A 20459-nucleotide genomic window follows, 5' to 3' on the forward strand; every position below is an offset into this window, starting at 1 on the left:
ATTAAAGGATAAAGATTTTACTGTTCCACATATGAATGATTTAACCAATCCAGTCTGGTTCCTAATATAAAAATGTTTACATTTATACAGCTAAATAAAAAGTTTATCACTTTCTGTGCTCATATTGGAGTCACCCAGATCTCCACCAGTTTGATCCGTTGGTCCTTTTTTAGCAAAACTATCAAGATCTTCAGGTTTCTTAGCTGCAAGTGTGCAATTATTATCAATGTTAGACGCACATATTTAGACAGAAAAATATGTTTGGAAATCCAAGCGGAAAGACATTGAAGTAGGGGATAAGATCCTGCAGCCATGTTGCTTTAAATCAGTGGTTCCCACAGATTTATTGTATCGCCTGCACCACAATGTGGAAAAAACTGCACCGCTGTAAAACTGTCGGTTGGAAAAAAAAAATCACCTGGGTACACGCATCGTTCAGTCAGACGTAAACCTTTACACACATTTTATTAAACTATTATTATTTATTATTTTTTTTTATTGATCTTTACCGCTCCCAGTTGTAAAAACAATACATTCTTTGCCAGCCCAACATCCAGTCTCTACACATCTTTACTCGGCACAGGATCACATCTTGGAGCTGATGGTGGGTGGGAATCCTACAGAGGATTAAAGCTGGCGTATGTGAGGGTGGAGTCCGGGATAAAGCCATTTTATATGGATTATTTGGCCATAAATCCTGGAATAACTCGGATACTGGTTTATTGTTTGAAACTGTCAAATGTTGTCTTCAAACACTAAAATGACACCAGTTTCCAAACGCAAAACCCTGAGGAAGCACTTTTATTTCCTCTGGTGTAAGGCTGAATTGTAATTAATCAATTATTGAAATTATCTTCAACTAATTTAGCAGTGGATTAACTGGAGAACACAGGCTTAAAAAATGCTACTCACTAAAGGAGCAACACACACAGAGCAGTTTTTAAGCTAAAACAGTACAAAAAATATATGCATTTAAGATTTAAAAAACCCCAAACACTGAAGGAATGCTCTTATCACATCTTAGAGAAAATGTTTATTTTATTATTTTAAGGGAATCAAATTAAATGCTTTTTTACATATTTTTAATGTATTTCTAATGTAGCATAAAAAGGTTTACATGGTTCAATAAAAAATCAGCAGAATATGCAAAGTTTTATTAGTTGATTAATTGTAAAATTTGATAGAATAATCGATTAATAAAATAATCTTTAGTTGCAGCTCCACTCTGGTGTTTCTAAAAGCAGATTAATGTAGATGCTTCATGCAAGCCGCTCCAGAACTGCACATTACTATAATTGTGCATTAATTGATTGAAACTTTTATCCTCAGTTTGCCGTTTTCTCTCTGTCGTCGTTCAGGGAAGCTTTTGGGTCAAGTGTGTGTTTGTAGCACAGAAAGCTGTTCCCTAACAGCTGAGAGAGAGAGAAAGAGAGAGAGGGGCGAGTGATGAGGAAGCGGATTGGTGGAGGAGAGCCAGAGGATGGGAGGGGTGTGCTGGTGAGAGATCGAGCAGAGGAGAGAGTGAAGCTGCAGCAGCCAGCAGATAAAAGCTTTTTCTCTCTTTCTGCCGGCATCTGTGAGCCTCGGATAAAACCGAGCCGTGCGGCCGGCAGAGGGAGCGGTGGATCCGGTCTGCCTGCCGCCGGATCACCAGGCCTCAAACCACAAACAGGGACAGATCTGAGCTGATCCAAGGGACCGCCCAACAACGCAGGAACGCTCGGTGCCACTCCAGCCTCCAGCGTATCAATCGGATCGGCTTCTCTGAAGGTTTCGTTTCAGTCAGAGACGCCTCCCGTCTTTGTTTCTGGGAGGACGCAATGTTTTAGTCTCCTCTGCGGTCCTACGTGATGCTCCGGACTATCCTTCACCGGACTTCGAATTTCTTGGCTCTGCTCCAGATTCGCTGCACATCTGCACAAGAAGACGCTAACTGATGACCAGAACTGCTTTCTGTTTCGACTTCCCAGCCTCAGAGTCCAGAGGCCTGTTCCTAATCAGGAAAAGACAGACTTGAGGAGTAATTAAGGGGATTGTGGATGTTTTTCACATACTGATCCAAGTCCTGCCCTCGTCCTGCAAACTGTGTGGTTTTCCAGCTGTTGCATCGTCGCACTGCACCACCTGATGAGGAGATGGGGCTCCTGAGTTTCCAAGGACTCCTGGCAAAATGACAACTTTAAGCGTCTGGGAATGAGATGGAGTGGGGAGTCTTGTGATACCAGCTTTTCAGAACTGCCAAGTCATATTCAGACTTTTAATTGCTGCCACACAGAGGATAAAAACACGTGTCAGAGGAGCCAAGTCATCACTGGAGAAATCTCCTTAATGGTCCGGATTAGACGTGAGGAGCGGTGGAAGTCTGACGGAGTCTTTAGTAAGCTGTCAGAGTATTGGCTGGACTTCCTGCAATCTGTTGCAGCATTGGCTGATGGCTCCCTCTGTCACACACATCCAGACTGCAGGACGTGCAGCAGGAATACCATGAGAAGACTCTAGATATACTGATCTCTCTTCTCTGCTGCATTAACATTTCCACAGCGTGGTCTGTGGATCATTAATTCATGAGCTTAGATAGAGCTCTTGGATCCCTTCTTTCTGGTTCTGTTGATCAGAATGAAACGGGAGCAGATCAGAAGGTTTTTCTCATCGTGGGATACAGCTGTCTTCAGTTTTCCTGAGATTTTTAATGATTGATGGAAGATGAGACTAGAAAAGAAGTTGACATTCGTTTCTTTGGCTGTGTATTGAATTCGGGGTGGTTGGAGAATCCCAGATGGGATGAAAACGACTCTGATGTGTTGCCTTAAACTAGCTGCCAATAAATCTGAGTCTAAAGCTAGACTGAGTTGATCTCCACCTGTCCTCTTTCACCAGACAAGCGGACTGGAGAATATACTTCCTGGATTGATGTATTGGAAGGTAGCCAAGTAAAAACCACCCTCTCGTTCTATTCTTTGCTTCACTCAGAGGGTCTGGGCTCTTGGCTATTGAGCGACAGTTGCTTCCTCAAGATGTAGACTCTGAAGTTTTAATCTTTTGCCCGTGACGTATGTAATATTCCAGTTCAACGCAGTGAGCTTATCAAGAAGTGCCAAGCTGAACGAGATGGCTGTTAATGTTAATTCAATATTTGGAAGCGTGACCAACACGGACTGAACTGCTTCATTCACTTCCTTCACTGCCATCGCTAATACTACAAACCGTGCAGAAAGTCGTTCACAAGTCCTTCTGTTCGCTGACTGGCCCGGTTGAATCCAGTGGGAGACAGACCGGACCGAGCTGTAAAGCAAGATTTGAATTGAGAGGAATCGCGCAGGAAGGCAATGGCCAGACCTTAGAGGTTGATCTTTCACCGGCTCAAGCTTCCCATTTCGCTGCCTTCATTCCCCCCCGGGGCGTCACCAGTGACATGGGGAATTCAATGGGTTGCGTTCGGCCTCTTCGGGAGGGCGATCCGGACGGCGCGCCGACCCTGACACCAAAGAAACGTCTTCGCTTCAGACGTAAGCAGAAGGGCAATAAGAACCGGAGGGGAGGGGAGGAGAAACAAACCCGCGTCCATGAGTCCGACGAGGTCGACCAGGTGAAGGAGAAAAAACCTGAAGGTGTGGAGTATAGCAGAACAGTGCCTGAATCCCATTTAAGTCAGTCCAGAACCGATCCACACAGCAATACTCTGTCTCCCGGCTCTATGGGTGGACTGTTGAGCAGCCGAATACTTGAATCGACTCCCAAACCCAGTCCAGCCTGGAGAGGAGTCTTCTGCCTTCCTGGGGAGGAAGACACGGTCAGCGCCATCATCGACGTCTCCAGCATTCCGAGCCAAACCACAGCCACCACCCCGGTCAACACGGCACCGGCCCTGGGCAGTGCCACTCCAGGAGGAGGCAGGGTCTGCCGGGTTAGGGAGAAAGTTCAAGGCATTCTGGAAAAACCTTGGATACACAAAAGGGAAGAAGAGAAGGAGAAAGTGAGTAAGGATGGAGGGGGAAGCAGGCCGAAGCCAGTAGTAAAGGAGCATAAAGGTGTAGTCCACATCCGAGAGGTGGATGGGAAGCTCTGCGTGGTGCGGACGGTCTACCCCAGTGATCTGGGCTCCCCGCTGCGGAAGGACAACGAGGTGGATGTTCATAAAGAACCTCCAGCACCATCGCCTGTCGCAGGAAACATCCTGAAAGTTAAGCTGGTAGAACCAGCAGGTGATTCCCCGACATCTTCCGGCTATTTGCACATTCAGGACGCCATGAAAGCTTCGTGTCTTTTCGAGTCGGGCTACTCCAGCGATCTTCCTTTGACATCTCCGGAAACGGCAGGTACCACTCCCAGTCAGACGGACTGGGGAGGCCTGACCAGCAGCTCGTCTGAGAAACTGGACTTTACCCTGGAGAGTCCGCTGGCGCCGCAGAAACAGGCGGCTTCAAAGCACTTGCCACAGGTTTGTGTCCTTACAAAGGTAACCGAATCAAACCGTCCAACGTTTCTAGAACTAACATCTTTGGTCAAATATTAAACCTGAATTTCATAGAAAACTACAGAACAGGAAACTCCTGTCTATTCATGGTTTAGTTCTTGTGGATTTGCCTAGTACTATAGTGTCTTTTTTGTAGGTGATTTGAGAGAAAATGTACTTTTGGAAGCTGAAATAATGAGGCACAATGCTATTTCACATGCTGTTGGCTGACATTTGCAAAGCAGCCAATTCATTTCCATTCATTTTCCTTGATTCTGATTGGCTGTAGTTGTAAGAAAGACTTTGGAAATTAGCTTCTGCTGTAGTGTTAAGACACTTTCCAGAGTGTTTTAATATTTATTAAGGTATATTTGGTATTCAAACTATTAAAATAGTTTTCTTTTTAGAGGGAAACTCAAAGACTTTAGCCTTTTGTGGTCATCTCTGGTCCCTATCTAATACTGAAGATCTACTGTGAAACCTATAGCTTTATTTAATATAGATTTAGATTTTTTGCAGTGAAGCTTGTTCTGTTGCTGATAAATCCAACGTTTGCTGAATAATTGTTTGACGAAAGACTTTGCAAAGAAGTGTTGTTTTGTCTCATATCAGGTGTACTAAGATATTTGCACTAAAACCTAAAATATTTGGTGAAATTTTGTGTTTTTGCAGTGAATAACTTCAATAGTTTGATTAGTCAGCATAAAAACAATATCTAGAGAAAACTTTTTCTCTTTTCCTGTTTTGATTCTCTGAATCCAACCACAGATATTTATTCCCAGGAAATGAGGAATAATTTAGTTCCTGGATCTGATCCTCCAAACCGCTGGTCTCCAGTGTTTGGAGGATCTCCTGCAGCTCTTTGTGTTTGTCTGGTTTGTTTTCGTGGTTTCGCCGTCGTCATGTGTGCAGCTTGTTGCAGCAGCGGTCATGTCAGTTTCAGCTCTTACTGGAGGACATTCATCTTCTGTCGGTTCTTTCCGGCTTTGTTGTCGTGGCCTAATCAACACGGCCCAGCCAGTCCCTCCATCCTCCTCTTTCCCTTCGTCTCCCCACACACACACACACACGCACACGCACACACACACGCACACACAGCTGACATCTGTAGGAGTGTGAGAGGCAGAAAGGATGGTTGAGTGTTTTGGAGAAAGGTCAGTGGCTGTAATGACGGGGTTTACTTTCTCCTGTAAGTTGAAACTAATCATTTACTACAAATTTAGACCGACTGGAGGAAAAGGTCATTTACTGTAGAAGTAAACGGTATAAAGAAGTGGTGGAATTCAATTAAAATTGAGTTAATCTGCTATTAATTCAATTAATTGCATTTTAATTGAAATAATAAGCAACATTTTCTGGTTAAAAATGCCTTTTTGCTGCTAAATTTATCAATAAAATGCTATTTTAGGCTTGAATAGCTTTTAGCACAACTTTAACGAACCAATAGTCTTTTCTTGTTTTTTGCAGCGTCAGATAAGATAATGTTTTGAAGCAGAAATGGCCAAAGAGAAGCAACGCTGCTGTTAGCGGATGTAGCTTGTGTATCAGATTTACAGGCGTACCAGAAACACGCAACAAAGGTTCCGGCTCTAAAATAACAATATTACTTTAATTATGTTAACATTTTTAATGAGTAAAATCTGTCATTTAATGAATGGAAATTAAAGTCCCTCCTTTAGTTTAAAGTAATCTGATTCACAGTTTTAAAGCTAATTGGGCATTTTTTGTATTTCTTTCAGTTTTCTGCTTTATTTTATTTTTTGATTTTTTATTTTTGGATAATGACATTTACAGTTGAAAATTGTCTGATTCATGTTTTTAAAGCTAGTTGAAATATTTTCTACGTTCCTTCCCACTTTTATTTTTTATTTTTGGATAGTAACATTTACATTTCTGACAGTAAATTAAATAAATACAGAATTGCAGTAGTAATTAGTTCAGAAGGTGAATTTTATTGTTATAAAACTGCTGCCACAAAATACTGATAAAACCTTACTGGTGTGTTGCAGCAGATCGTTTTTATCAGACATTCGTTTTGCTTATAGTTGAATTTAATGTTAAATCTGACCTCAAACATAGCTTAATGTTTCAACTGTAGGTTTGGATTTTGGTCTCTGAAGTTGCATTCAGTTATCAAATCCTGCAGATTAATACATTAATACATTAATAACGACTTTAGCTGCTAATAAGTGCTGCAGAGTCGTGGACTTATTACTGCATGAAAGCATGCAGGTGTTGAACTTCACATCTTCTGGGATTCTGCTGCTCGCGTTTAGCAGCGCTGCTCTCTTTGCTCTCTTGTTCTGCATTTTTTGACCGTTGCCGCAGTCTCCCGGCATTCTCCGGACGTTTCCCGGCTCCGTGTGAGCGGCAGGGAGGGAGGGCGATTTGACAGGAGGCGACTGATGATAGCAGCAGCAGCAGCCAAGCGCTGACGGTTACTCCCCCTGCAACACTAACGGCCCCAAACAGACAGGATTCAGAGGAAAAGCCTCCATGGAAGCTGTTTAATCGTCTGGGGAAGGAGAAACTTTGATTTCATTTGGCTGAAGAGACTCAAGTTTGTTTATGTTTTAGGCAGAAGTTTTTCCTCTACTGGAAAAACACATTTTAAAATGTCAACTAACTACAACAACAGGACTGTCACTGTTCACTGTCTGACCCATACAAGCAGCGCTGGAAATTAAACGTTAGGATCAGAACTTTTTGTCTTCTGGTGGTATTATAGAGACTGTTTGTGGAAAATAATCACAGATGAAGAAGGAAATGCTTTCTAAGGTTACACTGACGTTTTAAAGTAAAATAAACTTTTTTTAGCTTTAGATCATGTTGTGATGTTATTCTCTCCTCAAAAAACAGACTGATTCTTTCATGCATGTTTGAGAAATCTCCATGGCAACCCTTCAGGTGTCTCTATACGCCTGCTCTCCCTCCCTGACGCCTTCGCCACTCAGCTCCTTCAGACTAGCAGCAGCAGCAATTAGCAAACACCTGGAGGAAGTGCAAACCTGGAGCTACTTCTCAGTGAAACACTCCTAATAACAGCTGTAAATGGCGTCATGGAGGAGCATTGTTGTGATGACATGCTGAAGGTGGAGTGTCAGAAAGAGCAAGAGCTTCTTAAAGAGACAGAAGCCCAATTTCTAAGTGTCAAATTATGACATCAAATTTCTTTTAAGTCACATTTGATGTACACAGACTCTGAAGGTAACACAGTTACTGGATTGTGTTGTAAAATACAGGATGCTATGATGCTAACTAGGACAAAATGTTTCCCTTCCTCAGGAACAAAATTTGTTTGTTTGTTGATCATCCTCTGAAACAGGAGATGATGAAGATGAAGGGGGATAATAAAAAAAAGATGAATGGAGGCTGAGGAGGGTAATGATGCTGCAGTGAATAAATTTTTTTAATTATACGTGAATAATTATCTCATTCTTATTATTAATACTCAAAGACATCGAGGCGAGAGGAAACATCAGGTTCAATCAAAGAGATTTGTGTTGTTTCCATGGCGACGTCATTTCCAGCTGCTGTTGGTTTTTACTGTCTGTTTTTCCGTTTTTACCTCTGCTCTCTGTTCCCCTCCAGATCTCAGAGATCTACGTCTGCGGCGAGTCCGCTGACCTCACAGCCAAAGAGAAGCTGCTGCTATGGAGCCAGCAGGCCACCGAGGGCTACCCCGGCCTCCGCTGCACCAACTTCAGCTCGGCGTGGAGCGACGGCCGCATGTTCAACGCGCTGCTGCACAGATACAGGTCAGGGCCGGCGCTGGCGGAGCGGCGCTGCGTTTCAGGCAGACGGACACCAACATGCTGCCTCTGTATGCGTGTGTTTGGTTTTGCAGGCCGGACCTCATCAACATGGAGGCCGTGGCCCGGCAGAGCAACCGGGAGAACCTGGAGCAGGCCTTCGAGATCGCCGAGTCGCTGGGCGTGACCAGGCTGCTGGACGCCGAGGGTGAGGCTGCGGATCGGAACCGCTCTTCTGTTAACATGACGCATTTCCCTCCAAGCAGCCAGACTTACCGGAGATAGTTTGAAGTGCTCTTAGTTAATTGTTCTCACATTTTCTCTGACAAAGTATTTTCTTGCCCTTTTTCTGTCATTTATTGAGGAAACCTGCTTTTAATTTTCTGTCCTTACTGAATCATTGGGCATAAAACTTAAAAGAAAGTTCAGGATGATTGGATGGGTTTTAACGACGGTTGCAAGCTGCGTTTCCATTACAAATATGTTGAGAAAACACACTTTTGCAATTGCAGTGTTTCCATTAAATAAGAAACTAAATTAAAATCTCGTGTTGTTAAGTTTGTTCAGGAGAAAAGTAATTAAAAAACCTCCTGCGCCATCGTCATCCGACCACTTCCTGTCCTCTTTTTAGTTTTTACGCAAGTAGTAACATTTGATTGTTGATCATGTGACTTATGTGATTTTATGAAAAAATAATTTTGATACTGCCAGATAAACCATAATCCTAGAGCAAAACCTTTATATCACAAAGCGTGAGCTTTTTAAAAAATTTTGTGTTTTGATTTCGCTAAAAGATTTTTGTAGCTCCAATTGTGTGAACAATGAAAATGCAGCTGATGTTTCTCATGTGGAGCTTTAGGACATTAATTGCCTCTTTGGTGAAATTAATAAGTTAATTACCATCCACCAGATCCAATGAGCTTGTATTATGTAGGGCTGACAGTTATTGATTATATTGACAATTAATCAGTTAATTGTAAAAAACAACAACAAAAAACAAAAACATGGTACTTTCAGCAGATCTTCAATTAACCACTTTCTCTTATCTTGTGCAATAATAGAAATGCATAAGAAAATACCAATAAAAAATTCAACTCCTTTATTAAAAAGGAAAGTAAGAAACGTGCTAACTAAAGCTCAGTGTTCCTGATCATCTGCAGCTGGATGAATCTGAAAAGCTCTGCCTGATTTATCAACACATTGAGGGTTGATCTGTTTCACTTTTTATTTTAACCAGTTAATTAAAAGCTGTTTTATAGTAGTAGAAGTTTATGATAGATGTTCTTAAAACAGAATTTGAACCAGATGAATCTAAAACTATCCCATGGGAAGTTCTTGGTTGAACATCTACAAAAGTAGATTTTTCATTTTTAATGCAAACTTCATTTATTTTTGTACAGTTTTGGTTAGTTGCTGCTCTGAATATGTTATTCTTTCAGCAAATGGCCTTTTTTGATTCTGTATACTGTAGTTAACAATTAATAGATTACTAAATTAGTTGAGTCATTTTAATAATCGATTAATCGGAATTAAATTGATTAATCGTTCCCTGGGTTTTATGTTTCTCCTCTCTGATTTCCTCAGATGTTGACGTTCCGTCTCCAGATGAGAAGTCCGTCATCACTTACGTCTCCTCCATTTACGACGCTTTCCCAAAAATCCCAGAGGGAGGAGAAGGCATCGCCGCACAGGTGTGACCCGATTGCTGCTTATTTCCATTTTAAGGATAATTTAGATTTTCTGCTGTCCTTTAAGAGGCTCAGTGAAAGTTTCCTCCCTTTTCCCCTGAACTGTTTCCTCCTGGTCATCAGGAAGTGGACCAGCGCTGGTCGGAGTACCAGTCTAGGTTCTCCTCTCTGCTCCAGTGGAGCCGCCAGCAAACGGCCCTCATGGCCAAGAAGAACTTCCCACAGAACCCAGTAGAACTCAAGGTGAATATCTACTTCGTCATTTTTATTTTATTTTAAAACATTTTACACCAAACATTAATCCCACATTAATCTTACACCTAACTGGTTCCTGTTAACAAAAGCTGGAGCTTCACGATTAATCGATCTGATCAAATATTACGATAACTGTCGATTAATTGATTTCATTAGTTGATAATGAATTTATTTGATCTAATGTTGATGATTAATTGTTTTCATTGAATGTTAAGTTTATGACTAATTGATGTTATTGATTAATCAAATTTCAGTGATGTCATCAGGCCCACGGCGGCCATCTTGTTTGAAAAACGTTTTTAAAGCTTCTATTTCTCTGGACTTAAAATTCAAGTCAACTGTAGGACAAAATATTAGGGTCAGACTGATTTATTTTACGAGAAAACAGCCGAAATAATATGAGAATAAAGTTACAATGTTAGAAGAATAAAGTAGTAGTTTATTGAAAAATAATTATACAAGCTTTTTGTAATTAAATTGCTTTTTCTAGTAGTTTTATGACTCTTCTGGTAAAATTGTGTCTTTATTCTGCTAATATTATGACTATATTCTCATAGTTAAACATAAATTATTGTAGCCTGGCCCAGAATACCACCCTGATTGAAGTAAAAGCCACATTTTGAAAATATTTTCTGGTATTTGTAATTCATTTTTAAGAAAATAAAGCAGGAAAAAACCTAGCAGAAGCCCTGAGGAGGAACCTGCTGACATATTTGTCATAAATGAGGCGTGCATGAAGTTATTGAAGCCTGATTGTTTGTGAAGCTCCATCACAGCCTGTAAAGGTGACTGGTTTTGAGTCGCAGCGTCCATTAACACTGCGTTCCTCCTGCAGGCACTTTATAACGAGTACATCCATTTCAAAGAGACGGAGATCCCCAGCAAGGAGACGGAGAAGTCTCACATCGAGCATCTCTACAAGCTGCTGGAGGTGAGCGCCGTGTGCAGGACCAACGCCGCGTTGGTTCTCGGAGCAAACCCTGCAGAACACAAACACATGATAACTGAAGAATAAAAGCTCCCCTTGTGTTCCTGCTCAGCTGATTCTACCGCCGAGCGAGACTTATGATGCGTTAACCGTTCCCGTTTCCAGGTCTGGATCGAGTTCGGCCGGATTAAGCTTCCTCCGGGCCTCCATCCCAACGATCTGGAGGAGGAGTGGGGCAAACTGATCCTGGAGATGCTGGAGCGGGAGAAGGCCCTGAGGCCGGCCGTGGAGAGGTGCAGAAACACAGACAGACTCTTTGTCGTTGAGGTTTGATTTCACAGGCGTTCCTAATGAACCTGTGGGCTTTCAGAGTGGAGCTGCTGCTGCAGCGGGCCAATAAGATCCAGAACACGGCCGTGGACTGCGAGGAGAAACTCACCCTGGCTAAGAACACGCTGCAGGCTGTGAGTTCGCCTGCATTTATTTCAGATTTTAGGGCTCCCAGCTGGATGTCAGGTAAACACAGTCGAGCGCCGCTTTACGACGTCTCGACCCATCTGGAACATCAAATATTTACTCACCGCTTTCCTGTTTCCCGCAAATATTCCACGTTTATCCTGGAAACGGAAACACTGTTAATAATTACTGCTTCTTATTTATTCTATAACAGAAAGCAGATTTTTAAAATCATTTTCTTGGCATCTAGCAGGAGTTCGCTGCAGAAGGGAAGAAACTGACGCGTCTGTCTGGTTTCAGGACGCGTCCCGGGCCGAGAGCGGCGAGGCGGTGCAGTGCGAGGGAGAAATGGCGTGTTACCTGCAGGACTGCGAGGCGCTGATCCAGCAAATCGAGCAGGACCTGAAAATCCTACGAGAGGAAAAGTACTACCAGGTGGACCAGCTGGCCTTCAGGTGAGAATTAATCTAGTAAAACGGACCGAGAACCTTCAGCTTATTCTGTTAGCATGGAGGAAAAAACTCAAGTCGAGGTTAAAAATCTTTACTGACAGAAAAACTTTGGTTAAAAAATGTCTCATCAATCTAACTTTCTGCCTTGGTGCACATGAAGCATGAAATGTTTTTGTAAGCAATTAAGAAAAAATGTGCATCACACGACATTCAGACCTGAACTTTCAAAGACACATAAAGACAGTTATAAAGTCTGCCTTCTATCACCTGAAGAACATTTCCAGGGTTAAATGGGAATCTTCGCTCAATTTATTTACTCATTTTGAAATGCCTAGAATCTCTCAAACTTTTCTATATATACTCATAAAAACGGCAACGTTTAATCAGAGAAATTCAATGCATTATTGCACAACGCAGATTAATCAAACTAAAATGGAGGCTCACCTCGTTCACACCAGCACTAGTTTTTACTAACTGTGTAAGTAAAAGGAAACTTGACTGGTTTGAATCCCTTTATTCTTTTTTCCGATTTAAAATGCAGTTTGATTGAATTTACTAGTAAATATTATGGAGAATTTATTTACTAGTAAATAAATCAGCTTTAAACCTGAGTTCACGTTAACTCATTAATTCTGCCTTCTATATAAAACACTGTTTGACCTTTTCGTGACCTTTCCAGAAGATGTGAAATTCAGAGAAAACACCAACGGAGTTAAATCAGACTCAAACCTTCAGAGCTTCTGTTTTTACAGAAAACAGAAACATTCGGGGGATAAATAAAACTCTGTTTGTTTCCTGATTTCTGCAGAGTTAACTGCCTTCAGGAGGAGCTGGTCTCGCTCCGGCTGCAGTGCTCCAGCGTCTACAGGAAGGGCCACTTCTCTCAGTCCGTGGGGCCCACCGGCATGGAGCCGCCCTGGCAGAGAGCCACAGACGGAGGCCTCTCTCTGGGTCAGACCCTGCTGGGAGCCGTGGGCGCCTTGGGGGCGGTTGGAGCCGCTCTCCTGCGGCGGCCGATGGCGCGCTCTCAGCTGGTGGCCATGTCGTCATCAGAGGACGAAGGAAGCCTGAGGTTCATCTACGAGCTGCTGGGATGGGTGGAGGAGACGCAGGTCAGCCTCTACCGTCTGAAACGTTCAAAAGCACAGATTATTTCAGCTTAATTTAGACGTAACATGGATCTGTGGGTCTCTTCCTGGTTTGATGATGATTTTAGGTTCTTTACCTCCTACAAAAATCTCATATTTTCAGGAGAGAAATGGAGCTTCTCTCCACTTTTACCCATAAAGTTTTCTCTGTTGAGCATGTTGTAGATTTAAAAAACCATAAAACCTTTTTTCTTTGTTTTGTTGTATTTTCAGCTCTGTGTCTCGTCCACCTTTCACTGTAAAAACAGAAAAACCTACCAAGCATTTTTGGTCTAGTTTCTACTGCAGATATCTTAGTATGCAAATGTATAATTTTGTAAATAAAAAGACAGATAAATAAACTAATCTGGAACTAGTATTTTTATTAATTAGCATTGAAAATAGTCACATGGTTCAAATTCTGTTAGAGAATCCATTGAGCACATTAGTTATTAATCAGTTTATAAAAATAATCAAGCATAAATAAACTGAGTTTTTTCACATGTTGATATTTGTACTATTATGTTTAACTGCATGCTTTGCTGCAAATGATAAAACTTTCACTAAAGTCTTCCTGTTCTTGCATTTTCTGCAAGAACAGCATGCAGAAAATGCTGTTCTTGCAGCACTCGCATTTGAAAGGTGCAAGATTTTGCACCTTTCAACATATGTCTAATATTTAAAAGGTTTGATTGGTTAAATGAAAAATCTGGACAATGTATTTATTCATCTTTTTTCATCTGATTAATTTTCAAAATAATTTTTAAAACAGTCGTTAGCTGCAGCCCTACTCTGGTTGCATGAAACATAAAAACAATTAAACTGACTTTCTGCTAAATCTTGACTTTCTATAGAAAATAATTTTGAGCTGTTAGCGACAGAAACGTCTCATGACTGAATATGAAAACTTTTGTGTTTTATGTGCGAGATGTGACCTTTCACATCCACAAAGCGCCAAATTCTGCAGATAAACTGTCATTGTGTGTTTTAGGAGGTGCTGGAGGGAGCAGAATGGGGCGCAGACCTCCCCTCTGTGGAGAACAACCTGCAAGAGCACAACATCATCCACACGGCTGTGGAGGAGCTGCTGAGCAGCCTGCAGGAGGCGCGCAGCTACGAGGTGCACATGCAGCCCCACAGGACCAGTTTTCATCTTTATTAAATCATTCAGTTGATAATCAAGATTTTGTTTATCTCCATTTAGGCTAAAGTTTCTCCAAACTATAAAGGAAGCTACTCAGAAACCCTGGCCAAACTGGAGTACCAGTACTGCAAGCTACTGGTGAGTGTTTCCCAGTTAATCCCATTAAAGCATGACAACAAATTCTCCATCTGCTCTATGCGCTTTCCATCTTTTTTCCCCTTTTTTCTAGTTAAACGTTTGTTTCTGCAGGTCTGTTGGATCTAAAAGCTTTCAGCGGTGCTAAAGTAGCTGCTTTGGAGTTTTAAATTTTCAGTTTGTACATTTTAAAGCTTTACAACACGAGACATTTTTACATCAGTGGATTTTTTTTAGCAGGAGTAGTACGCCCTTTTTATCTTGAATGTTTGGCTGACAATTTACACCACAAAGTCACAAGGTTTTACCAAGTATTTTTCTCTAGTTTCTGCTGAAATATCTTAGTACTCTTGGAATAAGACAACACTAACTTTCAAGTAAATATAGAAGCTTGTTTTAAATCTGTAATTTATTTTAATTTGTAAACAAATGTTTTGTTTTATGTGAAATACAAGAGTAGGATTTAAAAAAATCAATGTTATGGAGTTATTTAGTTCCTATTTTTTGCTGAAAAGTTACTTGTAAGTTAGTTTGTCTTATTTCAGCTGTATTAAGATATTTGCATTAGAAACTAGACAAAAATACTTTATTTCATCTTCGACTGGCTTTAAAATCCCCTGTTTCATCCCAACCAGCAGCTTGACCAAACAATGAGAGGAAGTGTTGTTGTGTGTCTGATGGGGGATGTTGGTGTGGTTTCCATAGGAACATTCGTCATGCCGCCTGCAGAGCCTGGAGAGTTTGCATGCGTTTGTGTCCCGCTGCACCGAGGAGCTGATCTGGCTCAACGAGCGCGAGGAAGAGGAGATCTCCTTCGACTGGAGCGACGCCAACGCCAACATGAGCGCCAAGCGGGAGCTGTACGAGGTGACGGGCGGATCCCAAAGTGTTTCACTTTAAACACTGAATGTAAACACACCCTGATGTTAACCTGCTGGTTCTGGTTCTGGTTCTGGTTGCAGGAGTTGAGGTTGGGATTGGCAGAGAAACAGGATGTGATGTGTTCCATCCAGGAAACGGCTGGCCGGCTCTGTCAGGAAAACCATCCGGCCAAACAGACTGTGGAGGTAAACTTTACAGATGTACATCATGTTGGTTCTTTACTGCTGAAGGGAAGTGGGCGGGGCTTCTGTGTCTTTGAGCTGAAGCTCCGCCCACCACATTCAGCAGCTTTCAGATATTGAGAAAATTCATTCTTCTCGATGTCTTCCTTCCTTTCATCCTATTTTCCATTTTTATCCTCCATTTTTCCTGTTCATGTCTGTGCAGATTGAATTCATGTTTGGTTTTCTGTTTGCCTTCAGCACCGGATCATAATAAGGTCCAGCTTAACGGTGTTTGGCAAGATTTTAAACTTTGTTGTATTTAAAATACTACAAAGAGAACACTTCTTGATTCATCCATGTTTTCCAGCTCCTTGTTATTTTGTTTATTTATTGGCTACAGTGCAATAAATAAACAATGGAGTTGGTTTTGTTTTCCAATTACCAGTAAAAAATTAAATAGAACAAAAAATGCGAAACACTTATTGTGTCTTTTAGGGAATGTCCTAAAATGCTATTTTTTTGTTTGATCTAAAGCTTTTTTAACATGAACATTTCTTTATGCTTTGATTTGCTTCTGTGGAATAAATCAAACTGTGAAGTTCCAATTTTTATTATGTGATAATAAAATAAATTTCATTCAAAAATGAAAGCAATGTTTTCTGTGTTTCCAGGCCTACAGTGCAGCCCTGCAGACGCAGTGGCAGTGGGTGGAGCAGCTGTGTGTTTGTGTTGAGCAGCATCTCAAAGACAACACCGCCTACTTCCAGGTGAGCTTAAGGTTCTGCTGACGCTACTGGAACATTTAAGACTGGATAAAACCATTGCAGTTCAGATTAAACTGGTGTAAACGCAGTAAAACCATTTTAAATCAGATAAAACTAGTTTAACTGGATAAAACCAGTTTAAACCAGATAGAACTAGTTTAGATAAAACCATCTGGTTTAAACTGGATGAAACCAGTTTAAACTGGATTTTTCTCTGCAGGTTGTTGATATCTGGTGTTTGTGCGTTTCCTTCCAGTTCATGAGCGACGCCAGGGACTGCGAGTCGTACCTGCGGCAGCTCCAGGAGACGATAAAGAGACAGTACACCTGCGACAAGAACAGCCGGCTGAGCAAACTGGAGGACCTGCTGCAGGACTCCATGGTAACCAGACGTCCAATCAGAAAGCTTTAGCTCACTCACTAGCCTGAATCAAGCCAGCCATCCGTCTGTCCATCCATTGTTTTTATTTTCTGAACAGTATTTCCATTTTTCCATTCTTCCATCTGCAGTCTGAACTTTGACTAGGCCATTGCAGCCTCATGCTTCTTTTCTCCCACCAGTGGGAGTTGTTTTGGTTTTCTGATAACATGATCTTGTGCTTCATGTCCATCTGTCCGTCGTCCAGGACGTTTTGTCCTTCATTCAGATGCCGCTCTGCAGACCTCAGCCCTGCTGCCATCTTGATTTTAGATCCAGAAGGTTTTTTTCCTCCACCTCCTACAAATGAGTTTTTTCCTATTTTTGATGTCAAGAATCGAACCGTTAACCTGCTAATTGAGGCCTGTAGATCCTCCTATAAGTCCTCAGCTGGAGGTCATGTTGGGGTTTGTCCTTCAATCTTTTCTGTTTCCTGTTGATGGAGTTTCCAGCTCGATGTTTCTCCCAGGAGCCGCCGTACCTGTTCGCCTCAGAATGTCACACCTCACTCTTTATATTCCAGAAATGCAGCTCGTTCCTGTTGGTTCAGGTTTAAATCACCAGCTGACCTGCTGCTGTTCGCCTAACAGTGGCGCCTTGTCTCTCAGTGGGAAATTCATCTCTGAGGCGTAATGCAAAAACTCATCAGCACGGACCTGCTAGCTCCCTCCCTGTTGTTTCTCCATCATGAATATTTGATGACACTCTTTTCTCTGGGCCAGATGATGATGAGGAGGTGTAGCACCAGCTGTCAGGACGAAGAGTTCTCCAGTTAAATGTTTAATGTTTATCGGTCAGCTCAGGTCCAGAGGCTTGGACAACGCTGGTCTTCCTGCTGGTTCTCCACGTTCTTACGTCTCTTTAAAGTTTCAGCTCAGTCCCCTCAATTATTAAGGCTAAAAAGTTTTCTTAGACAGCACCAGCGTCTCCATATCCATAAATCATAGCATGTATTGCTATGATTTATGGATATGGAGACGCTGGTGCTGTCTAAGCAGACAGGATTCAGGTTTCAGTATATATATTACTGGATTAGACAGCACCTGCTAGCCGCTATAGCTAGTGACGCACCTGAAGACACAACCAGACTGTTCCAACGTGGTCAGCTGGTTTTAATGCTGTACAACGGCTGCTGGAAATGAGTTTACTGTTGACTCACCATCCAGAAGTCACTGCTGCATTCTTATTGGTTGTGCAGGAGGCTCCACTTCTGCTTTTCAAAGATGTATGGTTGTTTAATTGTGCACCTGTTTGCAGCCATTTTCATGTGCAACTGTAAACGTTGAGTTGAGCAGCTTATTTGGATTTAAAGTGACGCTCTAAAACGACTATTTCTGAACTGAACAGACTAAAATCTGATTGTCTAAGAATGAGTAGAAAATTGTTTTGTTTAGACCACAGACTTACCTGACCTGTTAAAGGTTGAGTCATGACCCTCTGTTGTTCCTGTAGGAGGAGAAGGAGCAGCTGATTGAGTACCGCAGTACGGTGGCCAGCCTGGTGGGTCGGGCCAAGAGGGTGGTCCAGCTGCGGCCCCGCAGCGCAGAGAGTCCACTGGGTGGCGCTACACCCATCAGAGCCATCTGCGACTACAAACAGATCGAGGTACGGCACCCGAGCTTGACCCGCTTCTCTCCTCTGACCTTCATCAGTGGTCACCTTCCCCTGGAAACGCCTCCAAGTTTCCTCTCAGTGCAGCGAGGGTTCGATTGGAGAAATGTGGCGGAAATGTTTATCAGGAGAAAAATATCTGGTCTAAACTCAAACAGCTCAGAGAAAAGTGAGTGGAGCATCAAAGAAAACCCAAACAGTTTAAAAGAAGAGGATTAAAAAGATCTGATCCTCCTGAAGGAGGAAATAAGGTGGTTTTACTAGTTTAACTGTACAACAAGAATTGGTTCAATTACTAAACTATTCAGGAAAATAAAAACCACAATCTATTAAATCAACACGACTTTTATAAATCCTTTTTTAAATGCATTAATTAGTTAAATCTGAAATTATTTTAATGTGAAATAATTAAAAAAATAAATGTGGAAATCCTTAATAAAATTAATTTTAATACTTCAGTTCAACCAATCAGACGGTAGAGTCTGTCTGAGTCAAACTCACAGTTTAGGTTATTCCTGATGGACTGCAGCTCAGGAAATATCAAATAAATATAAGATACTGAAACCTTTTTAATATTATTTTAGCATCTTGAAATCAAGAGAATGAGGGTCACTAATAAATAAATGAAATTTTGACTTTAATCTGATTTAATTCTAATTCTATGCCAAAAATCCAAATAAATAACCAGACGTTCTGTCAGCTGTGTTGTTAGTTACATAATTATTTTCATATACTGTTTCTTTCTTGCAGTTAGATTTAGAAACCTGCATTTTATTCACACTGAAAAAATGTATTTAAGCAATTCTGATTCTGAGAAAAAGTCAGAATTCTTATTTTTTTCAGCTCCATCATTTAATCAGAAACCAGTCAGGATCCAGAAAGTTTTCCTGTTGAAATGTAGAAAATAACCCAGAGGATGTTTTGGGCTCAGAGGAGGTGAAGTATCCGTCCTGCTGGTTCTGACGGACCGTTAGCTTGGCCGTCTTCAGGGAGGCTAAAAGCAGAATGATCTGTCCCAAGCAGGATCCCACAGCTTCTCAGCAGCGCCCCCTGCAGTCCGGCTGCTGTATTTAGCGGCAGGTTCTGCCGGGTCGGTGTGTTTGAACACTGGAGTTTCCTGATTGGGTTTGGGGTTCGGCTCAAAGTGTCACAGAGGCTCCGGAGAGTCGAGCACCACAGTAATCTTTCTCTGCTTCGCTTTCTTTTTTCTCTCCACACCCCTCTTCCTCTCCCTCCTCCTCCTCTCCTCCTTCCTCCTCCTCCTCTTCCTCTCGTCTGTCGGTCGGCCTGACAAGACAAACGTTCAGGTATAGCTGCCTCTCTTCTCCTTCTCTAACCTCAGATTCTCACTCCCTCGCTTCCTTATCAGCTGATTTAAGACTTTTTAACTCGATTCTCTAAGTTTGATTTATTTGCTTATTTACCCATAAAATAAAATCGTTTCTATTTATTATTTTACTTCTGACCTGTAAACAACAAAGCAAAAATATACAAAACAAATATTTAATTAGATGAATAAAAAAAGCAAAGACAAATTGAGAAAATAAATTAAATAAACAAAACGTAAATAAAATGGGAGTTAATATGTTCTGTGTTGTTGTTATAAGAGTTGAAGCATGTGCAGAGAAATTATCTCAACATTTCTGATTTTGATAAAAGTTAGTTTGGTTTTAAAAACACATTTTTCCTGCTGTGACTAACTCCTCATAATACATTTTTTTACGGATTAAATAAATTATTGGACTAATCTCTAATAATTTTTTTTTAGATTGTTTTTATTTGTTTCTGTAGTTGTGATAACCTGATTTACAATAAAATGCAAAGTCAAATCTAAAATAAAATGTAAATTTAAAACAACCGTACAATTAAACGATAAAATAAGTTGCTACCTTTATGATTCAACGTGGATTTAAATATTTGCAGTAAATCTGTGAACATTTCTTCTGGATTTTTTTATTCAACTTTTGCTTTGTAATTTCTTTAACTATTAGAACAATTAATAAATATTAGTGCAACACATTTACCAGAGTGAAACACACAGAAACAGGCAGGATCTAAATAAAATGCATATAAATTATTTATAAACATTCTGATACGAGGTAAATTCCAATGCAGAATATTTACAGAAAATGATTATTGTTATTGTTTGTCTGACATCAGCTGATAAGAGTCGGAGGCGCTCACTGAACTGAACACATTCAGTCAGAAAACGACGAGCTCTGAATGCATT

The 20459-nt window shown here is 41.2% G+C and overlaps 1 protein-coding gene across 1 annotated transcript in view; it reads left to right on the plus strand.

The window, feature by feature from the left end:
- macf1a (microtubule actin crosslinking factor 1a) overlaps positions 1–20459 on the plus strand; it is a 204722-nt gene that overhangs the window by 87471 nt on the left and 96792 nt on the right. Inside the window, exons 7-22 of the mRNA XM_044139234.1 lie at positions 8045–8211; positions 8301–8413; positions 9790–9896; positions 10017–10136; positions 10984–11079; positions 11242–11369; positions 11447–11540; positions 11833–11987; positions 12793–13096; positions 14103–14231; positions 14316–14393; positions 15096–15257; positions 15353–15457; positions 16108–16203; positions 16457–16582; positions 18071–18223. Coding sequence (XP_043995169.1) covers positions 8045–8211; positions 8301–8413; positions 9790–9896; positions 10017–10136; positions 10984–11079; positions 11242–11369; positions 11447–11540; positions 11833–11987; positions 12793–13096; positions 14103–14231; positions 14316–14393; positions 15096–15257; positions 15353–15457; positions 16108–16203; positions 16457–16582; positions 18071–18223 — 2133 coding nt within the window. The remainder of the gene's footprint in view (positions 1–8044; positions 8212–8300; positions 8414–9789; positions 9897–10016; positions 10137–10983; positions 11080–11241; positions 11370–11446; positions 11541–11832; positions 11988–12792; positions 13097–14102; positions 14232–14315; positions 14394–15095; positions 15258–15352; positions 15458–16107; positions 16204–16456; positions 16583–18070; positions 18224–20459) is intronic.

This window comes from Gambusia affinis, linkage group LG14 (genome assembly GCF_019740435.1).
Source record: "Gambusia affinis linkage group LG14, SWU_Gaff_1.0, whole genome shotgun sequence".
Classification (NCBI taxonomy): domain Eukaryota; kingdom Metazoa; phylum Chordata; class Actinopteri; order Cyprinodontiformes; family Poeciliidae; genus Gambusia; species Gambusia affinis.